This window comes from Cucumis sativus, chromosome 1 (genome assembly GCF_000004075.3).
Source record: "Cucumis sativus cultivar 9930 chromosome 1, Cucumber_9930_V3, whole genome shotgun sequence".
NCBI classification, from domain to species: domain Eukaryota; kingdom Viridiplantae; phylum Streptophyta; class Magnoliopsida; order Cucurbitales; family Cucurbitaceae; genus Cucumis; species Cucumis sativus.
In genome coordinates this window covers 31,706,105-31,726,828 of record NC_026655.2, presented here as the reverse complement: position 1 = coordinate 31,726,828, position 20,724 = coordinate 31,706,105, and the positions used below count along the sequence as shown (strand labels likewise).

The window sequence follows — 20,724 nt, the reverse complement described above, 5'->3', positions numbered from 1 at the left end:
TCACATTTTAATTTTCTATATTTATAAATATTTTAATTTATATTTTATTATAAATGAGATTAGAAAAATTCTAATAAAATGTAATTAATCAACCTACCATGAATGAATTATATTATCATAGTAAAAAAAGTATGAATTAACTGGCTATTATTATTAATAAAAATAATTTCTTAATCATTTGATTTGAAGCCTACAAATCTGGTATAAATTGAAAGCTGAGATGTTGGTTATATGAGATTAATTCTGAAAATAAATATTTTTTTAATACTTTTATGAAACTGATTGGTATGCATATACACTGTATTTATAATTCCGTGTTATATTCCATTATTTCACTCTACACAAATGCATTGTATCTGAGAAAAGTGAGTTTCAATATATGAAGGGGTAAAATCGATTGAAAGATTGTAAAAAAATATTTACTTCAGACGGTTTTGCTAAAAATCATAATATTTTTTAGGTTTGTTATTTTCCAAATTGTTATCTATTATTATTTTGTCATTTTCACGGTCGTTTAACGTACTAACTAAATTTTATAATAACCAATAGAATTAAGATTTTTCAAACATTGTATATATCAAATATGAATGATGTTATGAACAATGGATTTTAGAGACATGAAAAGGTAAAAAAATTGGTAATCAAGAGATAGTATCATTCGTCTATGTATAGAATAATCTATATATTCCAAATGTAGTGTATTTGAATAGCTCAAAAAATGAGACATGAAATTGGAAATAACATGAAAACAATTTATTTTGCAAACAACATTCAAATTTCGTAAATTTTAACTAAATTTGCTATTTTGTTGTTACACAATATTGCAACAACCTTTTACAAGATTCCCTATAGTAATTACAAGATTCCCTATAGTAATGACAAATATATATACAACATTCTCGAATTTTTTATATTTTAAACAATTTATTAAATAATACATTATATATATTTTTAATAACAATTTGAATTTGAATTTTAATATATATTTTTAATAATAATTTGAATTTAAATATTAATATATATTTTCAATAACGATTTGAATGTGAATTTTAATATATATTCTTAAAAACAATTTGAATGTGAATTTTAATAAAAATTTGAATTTAAATTTTAAACTTTAATTATGCTTCAATGTCATTTTTGCAATTATTTGAATCTTCTTCTTTTAGGTTTTATTAGATCAAAGAAAAGAAGAAGATTGAGAAAGGGGGACATCGGCAAGACACAAACACAAACACAGTGAGAGAAGAATTGAAGAAGTTCATTGTATGCTTATTTGTTTTCGGTAAATGTTGTGGCAAATTCTTTGATGAATTGAAGAAAAAGTGGGTGATTTTTGTCGAATATCATCACTGCGCTGTTCAATTTGAGAAAGTTTGAGAGGTTTTGACCCAAAGAAATTTCGTCGGATTTCATGATTTCTTGTCGAAGCTGATTGAATGATGGCTCTCTTCCGTGTTTTTGAAAATTGAATCAAAATGCTGCGAAATTGTCAATAAGGAGAAGAGGAAGAGAAAGATGAACAGGTGAAGTTTTTTATTAATAACAACTTTTCTAATCTTTATATTTTTGGAAGAATTTGTATGTAGCATATGTTATTTCAATTACAGTGTATTTTGGGTTTATGTGAGCAATTCTATTTTTCATATTAGAGAGAGGCATTTGAGGGATTGTTTCATTTATTTTTTTCTTCTAATTTTTATGTTTTGCTATTCTATCAATTTAAAATTATTTTTGCTATTTTTCCAAGTAAAATTCATAATTTGTTATTCTTAACAAAACACCAAAATATTTACAGTAACAAAATAAAAAAGCCAATGATATTGTCATAAATTCCAAGTTTGCCCTTGAATATTGCTAACGATTTTTTACTTTTTTTTCTTCTTCGTCTTTACGATTTATTCATTTCCTCTTCATATTCTTACTTCTTCATCTTCATATTCCTACTTCTTCTTGTCCGTGATTTTTTCATTTCCTATTCTAGAATTTATTCCTTCTTCGTCATTTCTCATATATATTTTTTCTTTCTTTTTTCACTTTTTCAAATTTCCACTTGGTAAATGATCTTCATCATCTCTCATATATTTCCTCTTTTAAATCTAAACGATCATGTATCAAGATCGTATATCAAATATAAAAAACCTTGGTACACGATGATGTACCAAATCTAAATGATATTAGTACACAATCTTGTACTAAATATATATGATCTTGGTACACCGATTGTAAATCAAGATCATTGAGATTTGGTACACGATCGTTTATCAAGATGGTTTAGAATTGGTACAAGATCATGTACCAATATCTGAACGATCATCTATTATTTCCTACACGATCGTATAAGATGATCATTTAGAAGAAGAATTACACATGCATGTGTGGTCGGTGTTAATATTACCTACTTGATCGTGTATCATTTTTTACATGATCGCGTATCATGATCGTTTAGAATAAAAATTACACGCATGTTTGTGAGGCGATGAATCTCGTGTTGACTGTGACATTTTTTCTATTTTCCATTGTAGGCCTAGGGACGTTTTCCATTTTCAAAATTGTAGTATACAATGTAAATATTTTGTCGATTTGTTACATCTTTGAAAAAAAACTTCATTAATTAATTGAAAAATTAATTAATAGTTTGGTTTTATTTTATTCTATTTTATTAATTATATTAAAACTATATAGATGATGTAAGAGATATTCATTTAAGTGAAATAATAGTATAATATAATTAATTAATACTCCCTCGACTAAGGGAGTTATCTAGGGAATGTGAGTGATTTCCCACATATCCCAAATTCTCTCTAATTCTCTCTTCTTCCATCTAAGATCAGGGAGGTAAATATATGACTGATATGAGCAAGAGTTTTCTCTAGGAAAGAACTCTCATTCCAATTTTGGTTCCTACAAACCAAAATCTCAAACTTAGAGAATAAAGAGGTCTCCGAGTAGTGTTGTCCCAATTTGGTGTTTTAGCAAATATAGAGTTGTTAACGTGAGTAAATACTTTTTCTCTTATCTGTATATTTTTTTTAAAGCATGCTTACCTTAGTTTCTGTAATTGATTTTTCAATCCACTGGTGACCCTAATTAAATTTGAGTTAAAGGTTCGGTTTAAATTTATTCTAATGCATCGTGCTTTTATCCTTTCAATTGTTATCTGAGGCAAGTTAATTTTTAATTGGGAAATTTAAAAATTTGCATTGGTTTGGTTAGATATCTACATTATGAATGTGGTTTGCAATTGAACGTTTTCTATAAAATTTGGTCATAAATTTACATTTTTCTTAATTTGATCCATTGTAAAGGTCCTTGCGTTTTTTTAGCATTTTTTTACTCTAAATCTTGTAATTTAGAGTCTGATTTTTGGATTCGTGGTGTTTTTCTAAGAAATTTGACACCAAATTCGTGATTTTTCGACATCGCATGGAAATCAATGCAAGGAAAAAAAAAACTTCAGCTGCAACGCACTAGGGAAAAAGAGGGTCAACATGTTATATCTTTAGTGAAGTGTACACACAGTCAATGAATATTGATTAATGTGGTTAATGAGTTTAGTCAATTAATCTCATATTGTTATAGTTTCTGATTTGTAGGTTCATTAGGTCTCATTCCTAACTCGTAATTAGGTTTATATATATATTGATTGTAATTTGAAATATTCAACTTTGCTTTAGGAATTAATATAATGTATGGTGATATAAAGTTCATATTTTAATTAAACTTTATTATATAAATTTACATTTTGGATATAATTTAAAATTAATTTATGAGAATAAAATATTTGAATGAGTTCAAATATTAATTTAATGTGAATTAGTTTTATATTAAAACTATAGGTTAAAATTTATTAAGTATATGATTCGCATTAAAACTATAGGTATAGGTTAAGTGAGAAATTTATATTTATGAATATATATGATTCAGATTTGGATTAAATTAAATATAAGATATTTAATTTAACAATTAATTAATTGAAAAATTAAATTATGTGATAGATGTTAATTTTAATATGATTAACTAAGGGAGTTATTTAGGCTCGGAATGTGGTGGATTTCGCACGTATTCCAAATTCTCTCAAACTCCCTCTTCTTTGGTCTAAAGATTAGAGAGGTAAAGATATAACATACGTGAGCAAGAGCTTTCTTTGGAAAAAAAACTTTAGGTTCTCTGCGTCTTCTTTCAAAAGAAAAAAAAATCTTTCTGAAAAATTCTCGTTCCAACTCTGGTTCCAGTAAACAAAGTCTCAAACTTTGACAATATTTTTCAAGTGGTGGTGTCTTAATTTGGTGTTTTACTAGATACATAGTCGTCAACGAGAGTAAGTACTTTTTCTCCTCTCTCTTTATTTTGAAAGCATGCTTAGCCTTACTTTCTATAATTGATTTTTCAATACATTGATATTTTTACGATCACAATTATATTTGAGTTAAAGGTTCTATTTAAATTTATTCTATTGCATAGGGCTTTTATCCCTTTAAAAGACATACACCATATCAATATCTTTCAATTTCTCTTTGAGACACATGTCAATTTTCATACTAAATTTATAGCTTTTAATTTCATTATTAATTTTAGAAATAACATGACAATCTTTATGATTGATCCACAATTATTTCTAATGCTTTTCTTTTTAATCTATATGTTAAATAAAATTTCAATTGAGTTGTACAATTTAGGGTTGGAGTCTCTTTTGATTGAATTAATAATTTTTTTTTTCAAGAAACTCGTTTTTATTTAAACTCTTTTTCCTAAAAATTGTTTAAAATACACTTAAAAAATCTACTTTGAGTGGTTTTCAAACATTTTAATTCTTTTTAAAATGACTTATTTTCTAAATTAAACACTTGAAAATATAATCCAAACATACCATTAATCTCAATTTGCTTTTTACATTATCTGTTAAAAGTTTCATTTGGTCTTCTTATTTTGTGATCTTTATGTTTTTTCTCTTCTTTCTCTTTGTTTTTTTTTTTTTTTTTATGGTTTATATTTTGGTTAAAATATTACTTTGGTATGTGTAATTTACCATTCGTTCAATTGTAATCCTATAATTTTAAATAATTAATTTTAGTCCATAGACTTTCAATAAATCTTAAATTTAGTTCTTACTATTATTTTATTGAAAATTGCATCAGATAAGAAAAAAATTTAGAAAAAAACAGCTCATAACATTTCTTTTTTGCATATTGCGAATATGACAAATATGACAAGCAATTAATGACATAGTACGACTATTAGATGACTATCAGGCGATATCGAAGCTACCAGAGGGATATCCACTTTTAAATTTGTTACTTTTGCAATTTAGAAAATATAGTGACATGGACCTTATTTTCATAAATTTTTTTTGCTATTTTTGCAAATGTCCATTATTTTATTATAAATTTTTTCATTACTTTAATTTATATTTTTTATTAGCACTCTACAAAAAAAATGGGGATCTCTACGAAAAAGCATCGAAAAATAATTTTTCAACGCATAAATTTACGTTGGGATTGAAGTCAAGAAAAATAACAAAATGTAGCGTTGAGAAATCCTTGACATCTTTCAATTCTACATTTTATGCGTCGGGAGATCCTCTATATTTTTTATAAAAAAAAATACTGTAACACAGAATGGAAAACAAATGGAAAATTAGAAGAAAACGAATAGAAAAATAGAAAAATTATAAGAAACTCAAAAGAGTAACACACAATTTAATATTTTTTCTCAACCTCAAACAAAGATAAAATTGAAAACAAAGACTTACCAGCGAGGGGCGGATGGTAGCGACGGTAGAAGAGCAGCAACGGACACCGACTGCAAAGAGAAAAACACACAAGAGAAGACCTTGACAATCACAAAAAACATACCTATTTAGTTTTTTTTTTTCTCAAACTCAAACCAAAACAAAGAAAAAATAATAATAACAGAAACATTTACTGGTGAGGGACGAACGACGACTCACAAGCGTCGATGGCAACAACAAGCAATGGACGGTGGATGGCGAGCAGCGATGGACGTTGTTCTTCCTCTTTTGGCCTTCAAAACCTTCATTAATTCATCTGCCTTTCCCTCATTTTTAGCTAACAAATGGTATTTAAAGGGGCATTCCTGACGTCATTACATATGACATCGAGAGAAGTTAAATATATTAAAAAAATTATAAACTTTTCCCAATGTCATGCATAACAACATCGAGAAAAGTTAAATATATTTTAAAAAAATTATAAACTTCTCTCCATGCCTGTCATGCATAACGACATCGAGAGAAGTTAAATATATTAAAAAATTATAAATTTCTCTCGACGTCATGCATAACAGTGTTAGGAAAAGTTAAATATATTAAAAAACACTATAAACTTCTTCTGACGCCATGCATAATTGCATCAGAAGAAGTTTGTAATTTTTTATATTAAATTACGTATACTGACGTCACCTTATGTTGCGTCAGGATTGTCAACCTTTCCTGACGAAGCTTCTACGACGACAAGAGAAGTTTTTTCTTTCGATGTTACATATCCTGACGTATGTGTTGTGTGTCAGAAAATACATATTTTCTTGTAGTGCTTTCACTATAAATCTTAAAACATATTCACATTTTCTGTTTCTATGCGAAAGTTATTATGATTATTTAATCAACTTTCAATAAAAATGAAATAATTTCAAGTGACTAAATTTAAGATTTATTAAAAATACCATAACTAAAATTGAACCAATTTCAAATTTGATGGAGGAAAATGATATTTTAATCTTATATTTTAAAGTTGATTATGAACTTGATACTATTTAAGCTAAAGAAATTTAAGATACCAAAAGAATTATATTAATGTAAAAACAAAATTTCAAATAATACCAAAAGAATTCTATTAATGTAAAAATATACCTAAAATATTATAAGGAGGGACCTTTAACTTTGTCATTTATTTTAAAAATATCTCATTATCATTAAATGTTCATGAATATTTCAAATCTAACATCAATTTACAAATTCTTTAGAATTTAGAATAAGAATGAAGCAACAATACCATTTTATACCTTGGGCTTCGTCCTTTCATTTTAGAAAGACTAAAGTATTTACAAAATGTTTTTGAATTTATAAGCGATAAAAGTTGAGATTAAAGTTAATAAATTTGTAATTATCACAAACGTGAAAAACTAAATCAAAATTTTAGTATATTTACATTTTTTTAATGGAGATTTTTTCAAGAATAATAACAAACAAAAATACAAAATAATATTTTTGGTTATTTTATTTATTAATAATAGAAAAAAAACAAAATAGTCATAATTCTAAAAGTGGATGTCACGTCCACAATTAGATGAAATGATATATTTAAAAGGAAGCAAGCAATCAGAAGAGCCAATTAAGCGCCACGTGGAGAATACAGCGCAGCTTCCAGCAGAAGATCAAAAGCAATAAGGAAAAATAAAATAAAATAATACGTGGCAACTCCACCGTGGACGTTGCTTCTAATTGGCCCCACTTCTTACTTTCCTCTGTCTCATTGTCACCTTTCCAATAATCTAGTAACTCCCAATAAACATTCTAAAAAGAGTTCATAAACATTATGATATACTAATGAAATAAATATGAAATTATGAAAATGAAATAAAAATTTTCTAAAATTTATTTGGTATAATTTACCAATCTCACTAATTATATCATTGTTTATAATCAATTACGGTACATGACAATTATGATATTTTGTCAAACCATAATGGATATCTATTTAATACTATTTATAATAAAAATACTTGATAAGGTAAAAAATCACTTTTATTTAGAAATTAAAATGACAATATTAAAAAGGTAAATCACATTTTACTATCAAAATGTCCATATTTAATCTTTCAATTTTAGTTCGTAAGAATTTAGTATGACTATTTTTAAATATAGCAAAATAAACCATAATATAACAAAATATTACTGTATATTTATGATCAAAGATATATTGTAATATTTTATTGTATGTACAAATAAGAGCATTTTCAAATATAGTCAAAAATTAAAACTATCTACAAAATATAGCAAAATACATTAAATTTTCGAAGTGTTTTTAAAAATAGCAAAATAAATGGAAATATTTACAAATTAAAATAATTTTTTTGAATTCTATCAATAATAGTAATTGATATGATATACTTCTATCACTAATTATCAAACGTTTGTTATCTATAGAATCTGAAATTTTTGGTATAACTTTGATGGGTGACATTGGAAGTTTAAAGTTTAAAATCAGAGGAGTTGTTGCATAGATAAACACATAAACTAATTAAGGATTAAATATTAAAAAATAACATATTGGATGATTTTGTGGATTTGAAATTTGGATAATTACTATAAAATTTAGAGAATAAAGGCAATAAAAGAAAAGGAGAAGAACTAATCATTACACATAAAAATTGAAAGAGTAAATTATGAAGCATTGTGATAGTTTGAGTTTGAGTAATTGCAATAAAAGAAGAGAGGTAGAATAAGTTTGAGTTAATGGTGTTTGACCATTGCCGTTAGAAGGTGGAAGTTAATCGGCTACAATAGAAATACTATTTCCATACATAAGTTTTTTTTTTTTATATAAATTAATTATAATTATAAATATAGTTAAGAATAATCCATAAAATTAGAAACCCATAAATGTAGAAATAAGAAAAGTACATAAGCCATAAATTATTATCGTTCTCTCTCTTCCTCTCCGTCTCTAATTTTTCCTTGTTGAAGCACCAAAATCTCCCGCGAAGCATCCCATGGAAACGGTGGAGAAGAAATCTCAACCTCAAATAGATTCACAGAAATCAAAATCAGCTGAATTAGAATCAGAATTGGAAGCACCGGAATTGAGAAAGTTGGAATCATTTCTGAGATGGATTTGCATAATGGATCACTCAAATCTGTATCGCGCTTCGGTTTCCTGTATCATGTTCTTCGTGTTCGGAATCGCGGTTCCCATCGCATCGCACTTCGGTCTTTCATGCTCCGATTGCGATGAAGATCATCAAAGGCCTTTCCATGTGGTCGTTCAGCTCTCGCTTTCCGCCGTTGCTACGCTATCTTTCCTATGTCTCTCTCTGTGGCTCCGTGTCTTCGGACTGAATCGATTTCTGTTCCTGGATAAGCTGTGTGAAGCAAGCCCAAAGATTCGGGCTGAGTATTTCCGGCAATTACAGGTATCCTTCTTTCCTTTTCATTCAGTTTCAATCTTTCCTTTTCTTTCTTTCTTTTTTTTTTTTTTACTATATTTTGTTTTAAAGAGAGAAAAAAGAAAAAAAAAAAAAAAAAAAAGGAATTATTGTTATTGTTTTTCTTTTTCATTTTATGAGTCAATATTTCTTTGCCCGGTCCATAGAAATGCAAGTGGTTGCCAAATTGATATTAAATTAGTGGGTCTATTCATTTTATTTTTGAAAAAGGTTAAATTAATAATTAATGTTGGATGTAAAATAGCATAGATGATGTCTCACTACTCCATCAATTTTGTGTCAAAATCATTTTCAAAATTTAGGGGTTTATAGGTTTTTATTCCTTTGGGTTGGGGGGATTTTTTTCTTTTCATTTCTTCTCTCCACTCCAAATGGGTGGAAACTCCTTGAAATTTAGAGCTTTTATGGATTTTTTTAAAATTATATATTTTTTATTAATTGAGAAAACCACAGTACTAATAACTAAAATTTCATAAAATTCAATCCGTTAAATATATATTAAAATCATTAAACAAACACCATACTAATATGAGTTACTATAGATCTAACTCGAAAGAAAACATGAAAATTTAATAATTTATAATTAAAACTAATTCAATCCAACTTTTAAAATATGGTTGAAATAGTTGGAATTATTTGAATCATTTAAACACCTCGTACAGTAATTGAGCAATAGATAAATGAAAGGGTCGTACGGAGATAAGTGTAGTTTAATTACGCTAAAATTGATAAACTACATTAAATAGTAAGAAAATTAGAAACTCACCCGTAAGGCTATATGGTTTTAAAATTTGAACCAAATATAAATAAATTAGAAATACGGACCAAAAGTCTTCTTTTTCTTTTTTAAGAGTGGAAAATTAATTGTTAATGTTGATGTGAAATAAAACTTGAAATTTTTTAAAGATAATAAATAATTTATAATTTGAAAATTTGTTTCAAATACGTAATAAATCTTTTAAATTTCATATTTTAAAATTTTAAAAAATGAATCAATTTATTTTATGTAAGCAAAGTAGCCTTTCAATCTTATATTCAACGGATTTTTAAATTTTAATATATATATATATATATAGGTTAAATAATACTAAATTTACCATTTAGAAATTTTGACGTTTAAAATTTTATTGAGCATTCTTTTAGGAAAAAAAATAGAAATTAGATTGACATAAATATTAAACTTCAAACATTTTATTTTGAAAATTTTTCATAAATATAACGATCGGGTAAAATATTCACGGTCGTATAATAAAATGAAAAAGTCCATGAAATTGTCTATTTTTTAAATTACAGGCTTGCCCTTCCTTATGATCGTCTGCGATTTTCTTCTCTTTCTCTTTTGCCATGTTTTATTTTATCGTCATTTTCTCTTCTTCTGCCATTTGTGTAAAATATTTTACTTTGTCATTCCTTTTCATATTCTTTCTTGCAACTTTTTTTTTCATCGTCTTTTTTCTCATGTAATTTGTATCAAATATAAAAGATCATAAAAAAATCGTTGGAATGTTGGATTGTCAAATATAAAGTGTACAAAAAAAAAAACTAAATTTAAACCATCGTTTCTCAAATATAACGACCGTCTACCAACCCAAATACATGGTGTCACAAATCATAAAAAAATCATTTAGATTTGGGTATGATCAAATATACACTCAAATCTGTAAATTAATCGTTTGACATTTTTTTATATTTTTTATTGTAGGTATGTGTACTTCTTCCGTTTTCGAAACTATTTAAATACTTTGTGGGTGTGTTATAATTTTAAAAAAACCATTTTATAACTAATAAAATAATATTTAGTATCTTGATTATAAGAAAATTGTATTAAAATATGTAAGGACATAAATCTGTAGCTTTGTTGAATTATGCCTTAAAGAAGAAAAAAGATGGATTAAATTAATGCAGTAAACGCTAAATTTGATATTATAATTGCTATTATTGTTATTTTTAATTTGGTTTAATGAATAATTTATTTTATAAAAATAAAAATAGACAAGTCTGGACTATTTCTGATTTGACTATTTTTTATTTATTTTGTTAATACAATCACTTCCCATTATTCTACAAAATTGCTTTTCTTTTTCTAATGAAATTAGCTGGAATTTAAATAAATGTAGTATTTAATGCAATTTTTTGGAACCCCTTTTTTATGGATAACAAATAATGACAACAACCCCTTTTCAAAATGTACCGTTGCTGATGACTGTATAATTGCAGAAATCGATGAAGCTGATGTCCTTCTTCCTATTGCCATGTTTCATGGCAGAAGCAGGTTACAAAATCTGGTGGTACATTTCAGCAGCTAAAGAAATCCCATATTACACCAATAACATGTATATTAGCTACGTTACCTCTTGCACATTGGAGCTCTGCTCATGGCTTTACAGAACTTCCATCTTCTTCTTTGTCTGCATTTTCTTCCGCCTCATTTGCTGTCTCCAAATGATCAGACTTGAAGATTTCGCTTCTAGTTTTCGTAGCGAAACTGAGGTTGGCACCATCTTGATTCAGCATTTGGGGCTTAGAAGAACCTTCACTGTCATTAGCCATCGCTTTAGAGTCTTCATGTTGCTGTCTCTGATTTTGGTCACTGCTAGTCAGTTTATCTCTTTATTGATGACTACAAGATCTAAAGCTCATGCTAATCTCTCCAAGTCTGGACAACTTGCGGTAATACTATCTACTTTCTTTACCTTCTACTACTATCTACAAATTACTATACGTCTTTCTTGTCTCTAGAAATTTTAGTTTAAACCAAACGGTTATAGAAATGTGAATTTATACGTGTGTGAGTTGGAAACTAAATAGATGCAAACTTGAATGTTTATAAGCAAAGTGTTGTTTGATAAAGATTCTGTTTTAAAAATATATTCTTTTTCTTTCACACATTTCTTATCGATACATTTGGCTTTTTAGTAAACTAACAAAAAAATATAGACAGATTTTCAAAAACTACAATTGTTAGTTTTATAAAACATTGGTAGAAACTGTAAGTGAATAACAAAAGTGATAAACTCATGAACAAGAGTGATCTTTTAGAAGCTTTAATTTCAAATTCAACTTAGAAGGTGTTTTAAGGTGTTTTAATCAAGTATTGTTATGCTCTGAATTCTAATGTATTGAATGTTTATCATATTGAAGTTTTTTTTTGGATATGTGTAAGTCAGTAAAAGCTAAGAGTTTTGAGAACCATGCAGCTATGCTCCATCAGCTTGGTGACAGGTTTGTTCATATGCCTCCGCAGTGCTGCAAAGATCACCCATAAAGCTCAGTCCATCACATGCCTTGCTGCGAAGTGGCACGTCTCCGCCGTCATAAACACATTTGATGAGCTCGACACTGAGATGACCCCGACAGCGTCTTTTGTTCCCAACGTTGTTGAATCCAACTCTGATGATGAGGACGGCGATGAGGATGAGGACGACTTGGATGATGCCAAACTAATGCCAGTTTTTGCTCACACAATCTCATTCCAAAAGAGGCAGGCATTAGGTAAGTAATTTATAAACATGTATATCAAATCTATCAATCATTTACTTTAGTCTTTTAGTCATGAAAGGAAGGTATTTGTACTATTGTCATTTAACTTAATTTGGTAGGGTTTTTTTTTGTGCCAACAAGTGTTAATATTTTACTTTTGTATTGTATTTTGTACTAATTACGTTAAATTTTATATATATTCTAGGATAAAGAACGATATCCATATCTTAGTTGTTAGAAATTGACGTATTGTTGTGTCCTATTAGATTTGTATCATTGTGTAACCAAAGAAATATTTGTTTTGTTTTGTGCAGTGACATACTTGAGAAATAACAAAGCAGGAATAACAGTGTATGGATTCATGGTGGACAGAACATGGCTGAAATCCATTTTTGCCATTGAACTTGCTCTTTTCTTGTGGTTGCTCAACAAAACTGTTGGTGTTTCTTGAAGCTCTTGCCTTTTCATATATTAGATGAATTTTGTAGAGGAAATTAAATTGTTTATATTCTTAACATGTAGTGCTCTGTATGTATATTGAGTATTAAAAATGTATTGGAAACAAAAGGTTTATCTTTACAATAATGTGTGTAATATAAGTCTAACTAATATAGAAAGAGAGAGTAGTTAAGTTGATGATATCATTTATTTGGAAATGATAATGAGTTGGTTTGTTCTGATCTTCATATGAATATATATATATATATATATATATATATGTTTTCTTTCAGTTACTAAGTATAATTAATTAACAATAAAACACTAAGCACTATTAAGATTTTTATATCAAGTTTCCAATACAATTGTAATCCTTTGATTAGGGGATAAAATAAAAAATGAAGTAAATACCTTGGATTTGAGTGAGAGAAAAGATGGCCAATTTTAATTAGCACAATCATGGTGTATACAACTTCTTTGTAAATAAACAAGAAAATCATTCAATGCTTTACTTGCCCTATTCAATCATCTTCCAGCTTGGCATGACTTGATGACGTGGCTATTTTGTCAATTCTACTTTCTTCTCCAACATTACATGACATGTCACACTATAATACGATGAATGTTACATCATGAAATTGAATAAGAATTGTATGAAAATTGGTAATCTATCTAGGTTATGGATATCTACTTCTATAATCTATAATTTATAATTTATGAGGATTTCTTTTTCAAAATAATAATAAAAATAGAAAATTATGTTTGCACTTCATAACAAAAATCTACTGCACACAATTTTGTCATGAAGTGTAAATATTTTGTCAATTTTATTATTTTTGACAATATGAAAAAGATATACATATACAATATTTTTGCCAAACTTATAGTGAAAATAAGGGATAATAAAAAAAATTATCAACAATAAACTAGAGATGAAACTAAATTTAAGATTTATTAAATATATGTGGATTAAAATTTTAAAGTATGGAGAGTAAAATGGTGTAAATTAAAGGGGTGATCATTTAAAAAGTATAACAAGCGACAAAAACTTTATACCGTATATAACAATTTTGAAAACGGAAAAAGCTCATAGGCCCACAATGAAAAGTACCAAAAATGCCCCAATGCACCTAATACATTTGGAAACGATAGTTTAGATTTGACTATTCTTTACTACCTGATCGTTGGCTATTCTTTGATAAACAATTGTTTAGATTTGGTTATTCTTTGGTAATGACAAAGTTTTAGTGGTGCAAGCAACTTTTGTTGTGGCGCAAGAAATTTCAACATGGTAAAATTATTTAATATTTAGTGGGAATAATTGTCGTGTTTATAAATTTACGATGAAAGCTATACATTTTAACACTTGATTATGCATTCTAACTCCATTGTTCAACCTAAAAAAACATAATAATTTGTATTCCCACAAATTATCATTAGGCAAAGCTGCGATAAGAGATTGGGAATTTTCTTCTTACCGCAGGGAGGTAGTATTTTGGATTTAGCGGAAAGGGCTTGGTGTTTTGGATTTTGACGGAGTTGGAGTTTGGATTTTTTAGGAGGACGATGGTGTTCTTGGTTGGGTGGAGGTGGTCTTTTTCTGCGTTTTGGAGGGCAAAGGTAGGATGGTGGTTTGGGCACCAGAAGGGTTAATTACAGCTAAAGGAATTGAAGAAGGTCCTTAGACTCGTTGGCTTTGAGTTTCTTTTCTCCCTTCTTGGACCCAGACACCTCGTCCTCGTCCTTTCCTCTTGCGAGTAAGTGGGGTTTCTTTTTCAGCCTTCCTTTCTTCTTCTTCATTTTTATCTTCAACCTCTATTTCCTCATCCTCAACAAATGTTTCCATATTCTTGGTCTTTAGGTGTTTGTCTTCAACTTTGTTCTTGTGGAGGTTGATCATGCGGTTTAGACTTATCATCGTACAAATTCCATCTTCCTCTGCAGTCTTAGAGAGTTATCAATTACTGCTAGTGAAAATCTTGTTTAAGCCTAATATTCATAGGGAGTATTCCAAGTCTGTGACTATTGAAACCAAGCCTGCGGTCGACCCTGTTAGGACCAAGGTCGAGGCTATGGGTGTTGGAGAGCCAGATTTTCCCATGATCAGAACTACCAAAGATAAAGCTGATCCTTCTAGGGTCGAGGCTGAGGCTGCGATTATAGACATTAAAGTCAAATTTTCCAAAGCAGTTGAAGCCAAGTTCGAAGCCAACCCTACTAGAGTTATGGATGTTATTGAAGAGTTGCATCTTTCCAAATTCAAGTATGTTGAAGCCAAATTCGAGGTCATCCCTATTACGATCGAGATCGTGGCTAAACCATCTAGAAACAGACTCGAGACTGGGTCGAAAGAAATAGATGATGATGGAAGAAATGTAACTAGGATGGATCTGGCAATCAAAATTTTTAAAAAAATGACGAGTTAACTATAGAGAAAGTTGAGGCTAAGCGACTATAGAGGTGTACATCATATGATATTACGAGGGAAGACAAACTCTATAAAAGATATTATTAATTACCCATGCTAAAGTGTCTCACCCAATGAAGCAGAATATGTGATGAAAGAGATTAACGAGCGGATCTTTGGCAATCACTCTAGAACAAGATCTTTATGCCACAAAATTGTTAGGCAATGCTATTATTGGCCAACCATGCTTCAAGATCAATGAAACTTTGTAAGATTATGTGATCAATGCCAACGATATACATCAATTTCGAGGTAACCACCATTAACCAATATTATAAGTCCACATGGTCTTTCACACAATGGGGAGTAGACATTATTGGCTCGCTCCCTCAGGTAAAGGGTAGACGAAGTTTGTGAGACAACACATTTATGTGTAGCAGAGTAAAAGAATAGGATCACTTTATACTACAACACCACATCTAGAGTACGAAGCTTTATAAATGAGATCACATATTAAGGAAAGTGATGTATAACACTTGAGATTTAAATGCAGGAGACTGTATCATGTGATTAAAGTAGTAAGGCCCGACACATACAAATTGGCAAGTCAGGATGGGAAGATTCTCCTGCATCCATGGAATGTCGAGCACTTAAAAATTTATTATCATTAAAGATGACTACAAGAAAGAAACATAATATTTAAATCAAGAACAACAACAAGGGGTCTAGCTTAAGCCCTAGTTCAAGCCAGCATGATCAACCTCAATTAGGGCTAAGATCAAGTCAAAAAAAGTTTCTAACTTTACATCTTAAACTAAAAAAAAAAAGGGTACTTGGCCTCGACCTTGGTCAAGATTGACCCTAGAAAAGGGGTACATAGTACATCATAGCTAAATGAACAATAGAAAGACACTTGTACAAATTTAAAATGTTCAATAGATGAAATAAAAGCTACATGATTATTAAAAAACGACACGTGATAAATTGGCATGAAGAACAAATTGGTCAAATAACAAGAACCAAATAAAAGAAAGAATTATAACGCATAAGCATAATGATAATTAAAAAAATAATGACTTCTGGTCGACCTTGGCCTAAGGCCCAACTAGAGGAAGCTTAGAAATAAAATGACATAGGAGGATTTACACAAAAACTTTCAAGGATAGTTGGATCAAACAAATTGGGAAAAAGACAAAAGCTATATACTGAGACATGACAAGAAGCGACAATCAAAACAGAAAAAGAGACAGAGAAAGGATAAGAGTTAACAAGACACGACTAAAAATAAAGAAATGTCAAGAAGCCAAGATTTAACTTGATAATATCCCAAGCAAACTTCTAATCTAGAGACCATCTGAGGCCAGTCGAGTAATAACCTATGATCAACGATTATCCAATTGGTGGGCCTAACAAGATTTGACGTAGAACTTTGTCATCAGATGGAGAAGTGCATTGGAAAATCGGTTGTACCTTAAAGGGTTTGGCTTAATAGACTCAATAGACCCTAACAAAGCTTGGATTGAGTTTTGCGATGAGGTATCATGAAATCAAATAAGAGATAATACTCCCCAAGGTACAAAAAAAAGTCTGGAAAGTCATGAACCCTCACTTAGGATGGAGATTAATGTTGTGGGGTCGATTTAGAAACTAGGATTAGATTAGTAAAACGAGAGTAAAAGAAGACGGGTCCAAAAAAGGACCAAGCCTGGTCAGCCTCGACTCGAGCCCAAGGAAAGGTTTAAGGTTAAAGGGGATTGAACCCTGCAAACACCTAGTAAGAATGTTGGGCTAGTTGGTTTTGGCTTAGAAGAATTATTCCCATAAGTAGTCCAATCATTAATCTAGTCAAATAAAAGAATAGGAATAAGGTGAAATCTCTACCAATAAGACTTATATATACATGCATAAAAGAGGTAAGTTCTTCGATCACTATCAAATACTCTCTTCTTCCTCCAATTTTTTGACTTAATTATCAGTGTGATTTTGGCTTACAACACACCGAAATCCAAGTTGCTCTTTGCTGGTAGGCGAGTTTTCTTTCTCTAAAATACAAATTTATTGTTGCTGCTCCCTAGAGATCAAGTACGCTCAACTTGGTTAAAATTTAGTACTAACAAAACTAATTATCATTCAGCTAAGTTTCACTTTGATAGGCATGTTTATACAATTTACTCTAACGGAGTTCACGAGTTGACAGAGTTAAATAAAACTAAAAGAATAGTTTCCATAGGATAATCTAAAGAAATTTTAACAAATTTATTCCACAGTTAGTGTATTAATTATATAATCAAAGAAGAAAGGTTGAGAAGACCACGTCAAACTCTCATCCTTTTCTCAATCTCCTTATGCAAAAAGGCAACACATTTTTATATTAGATTATTATTATGTCTTCACAAGCCAAACCTAATATTCTTGCCGGCCTCAAATTTTGTTATCAATATGCATTTTCTTAAGTGAAATGTAAAATCTTTTGTTTGAGAAACAAAAACAAAAACAAAAACCTTCTTATAAATTAAATATTTAGTAGGAAAAATAGATATATGGATGAAGATATTGATGTCACAGATTTTTGATAAAGTTGATATTGATATCAGCAAATTCGAAAACAACATATCGTTTAGGCTCTCTGAGTAACCATTTCAAGTCTTTGTTTTTGTATGTTTTCTAAATTCGGCATTTAAGTTTTAGTTTATTAAGAACTTTATTCGGTCCTTTTGGACTATGAAGTATGAACAACTACTTTGTTATACTGTCAATAATCTGTTTAAAAAATTGATTATGGGGATCACTTCTATCTCAGTAAAAGAAAGGAATCAAATGATATTCCTTTATTAAACTGAGCTTATTCCTTTATCAAGTTTAAGAAAACTGAGATTAGTTTTGCACATCTTGTCCATAACTTCACGAATGAAGGTGATTCAACTCGATGGTAAGCTTACAAATATTCATCTTCATAGCCACCCAACCCTACCGGCCTTTCCTTTTGGACTAAAAATTGCATGCAAAAGTTCAAAACCAATGAGTGCATTGTCAATTATGTGAGGATGATGAACACCGATTGATCAATGGGAGATAGGATCACATCAAGGATTCTTTTAAGCAAAGTTTGTCACAATTTTGGAAATGATGTTGTAAAACACATTACAAAGACTGATTGGGGTAGAAATCACTGGGTTTTTTGCATTTCAGAATGAGAGAAAAAAAGTTACAGGCATATTATAGTAACTTTTTGAACTATTTCTTTACATCTTGAAGGCTACGATTAGATGACTCAAATAATAATCTCTTCAAAAAAAAACTTGAAGCAAACAAACAGAAGATTACCCACAATAGAAACAAAGTAAAAGCCAAAACACACTAAACACATCGAAAACAAACTTAGAAACTATCGAACTATAATTGACTGATCAAGAACAAAACTTCCAACCTCATTACTCCTCCATCTTTTTTTCTTCTAACAATACGAACTCTTGCATACTCCGCCGTTCCCGTCATCGCGTTGCAGCAACCACGGAGCTGCCACAGCTCATGGCAGTGAGTGTTTTCTTCTTCTTCTTTGTTGCTTTTTTTTTCTTTTTATCCATCAACACAAAAGCACAAATAAAACCCAACTATTAAATGATATCGTGGTCGTGTGGAATTATTAGTTAGAAGTAAGTTTGTATTAGTCTTCAATTAATTTAATGTAATGGGCAGGGGCCAAAGTCGTCATCTCACGTTCCCAAATTCGGTAATTGGGATTCCGATGACGTACCGTACACCATCTATTTCGAAAACGCCCGTGAACTCCAAGCCGCCGGCATCACCTTCGATCCCAACGATCCCGACACCTACCCGCCGACCGCCGTCGCAAACCAAAATTCAAGCCCAGCCAACCACCACCGTTATCACGATGGCGACGACTCCCACCAGCGGCGAGAGATTGTGAACTCCGGGTCGGAGAAATTAAGCAGTGAGAGAAGCGATTCGGATTACGCGCTTCTGAAAGCGAAACAGAGTGGGAGGAAGAAGAAAAATAGCAATGGAGCGGAAGGAATGAGTAGATTTTCTCCGGCGACGGTGGACGGAAAGGGTAATCGGAACCCTAGGGTGCGGCGGAATAATGAGGGGGAAATGATGGCGTCGGTGCCGAAATTTGGAAGCTGGGATGTGAGGGATCCGAAATCGGGAGATGGATATACGGCGATATTCAATAAAGTGAAGATAGAGAAGCAAGTTGGAGGTTCTAATGATACTCAGAGTGTTCCGGCATTGATGAATCAAACGAAGCAGCCAATTACTCAAACAACTGTTGGTAAAAGTTCAAGTCATGGATCCACTTCATTTGGTTCCAAGGTACCCTCCTCTTTGTTCTTGTTTCTTTCTCAAGTTTCTATTAATTTAGGTCATGTTTGTTAATTATTTGGTCTCCATTCATAACTGTTTTTCTATATCAATCACATCTTTGTTGAAATCAATATTTGTTTATTTATGCAGATATGCTGTTGTTTATATCCAAAGTGAAGCACATCGCACATCATGACTGCTTCAAGAACAGACTCAAAACGGTGCAAATGTATTTGCTCATTTTCACACTTTTATAAAATCTATATCCCTTCTTGTGTTTTGATATAAATAATATCTTTCATAATTTCAATAATTATATTTATCTTCAATTATAAATACAAATTATTATAATGGAATAAACCCAATCTAGAATTTGCTTGCTTCATTTTCCTATACTTGAGACTCCCCTAATTTTAAATTTAGATTCTATAATTTAAACAAAGTTGAAATTTGTTATTTTTGTCTTAATTTTGATTTTAGGATATCAATGGTACATTAATTGTAATATGAAATGTAATGGTTGTTGATCAAAATAATTTGATTTTTTCTCTACTTTGTTCGATGTGTATTTTGAGTTGAATCTGATTTCAAATGATTTTGTTTAGTATTATGTAGTTCATTATTGTATTATTAAGTATATAAAGGATATAACTCAGTGTATCATTATCAAGTATATCAATAATATATTATTAAAGGATATTAGAATACTAGTAAAGTGAATCATTATCAAGAATTTCAATCAAGTTTACAAGTGTATATCAATAGTGTATCAAGTGTATAAGTAAGACTTTAAGTATATTAAGTGTATTTAATCAATCGAGTGTATCGGTGAATAATACTAAGTGTATCTGCAGTACATCATGTGTATCAAACATATCACGTGCATCAAG

General features: G+C 29.8%; 2 protein-coding genes across 2 annotated transcripts; both read left to right on the top strand.

Moving 5' to 3' along the window:
* The first annotated feature begins 8,589 nt into the window (after positions 1-8,589).
* LOC101203162 lies at positions 8,590-13,349 on the top strand. Its single transcript, XM_011661995.2, has 4 exons — positions 8,590-9,150; positions 11,401-11,853; positions 12,381-12,675; positions 12,978-13,349. Exons 1-4 carry the CDS (start codon positions 8,731-8,733, stop codon positions 13,112-13,114), a joined length of 1,305 nt encoding a protein of 434 aa, XP_011660297.1. The 5' UTR covers positions 8,590-8,730; the 3' UTR covers positions 13,115-13,349.
* Positions 13,350-18,881: 5,532 nt separating this feature from the next.
* On the top strand, positions 18,882-20,219 carry LOC105436357 (RPM1-interacting protein 4). Its single transcript, XM_011661994.2, has 3 exons — positions 18,882-19,042; positions 19,205-19,843; positions 19,985-20,219. The coding sequence occupies exons 1-3, from the start codon at positions 19,037-19,039 to the stop codon at positions 20,009-20,011; spliced, it is 672 nt and encodes a 223-aa protein (XP_011660296.1). The 5' UTR covers positions 18,882-19,036; the 3' UTR covers positions 20,012-20,219.
* Positions 20,220-20,724: the final 505 nt, after the last annotated feature.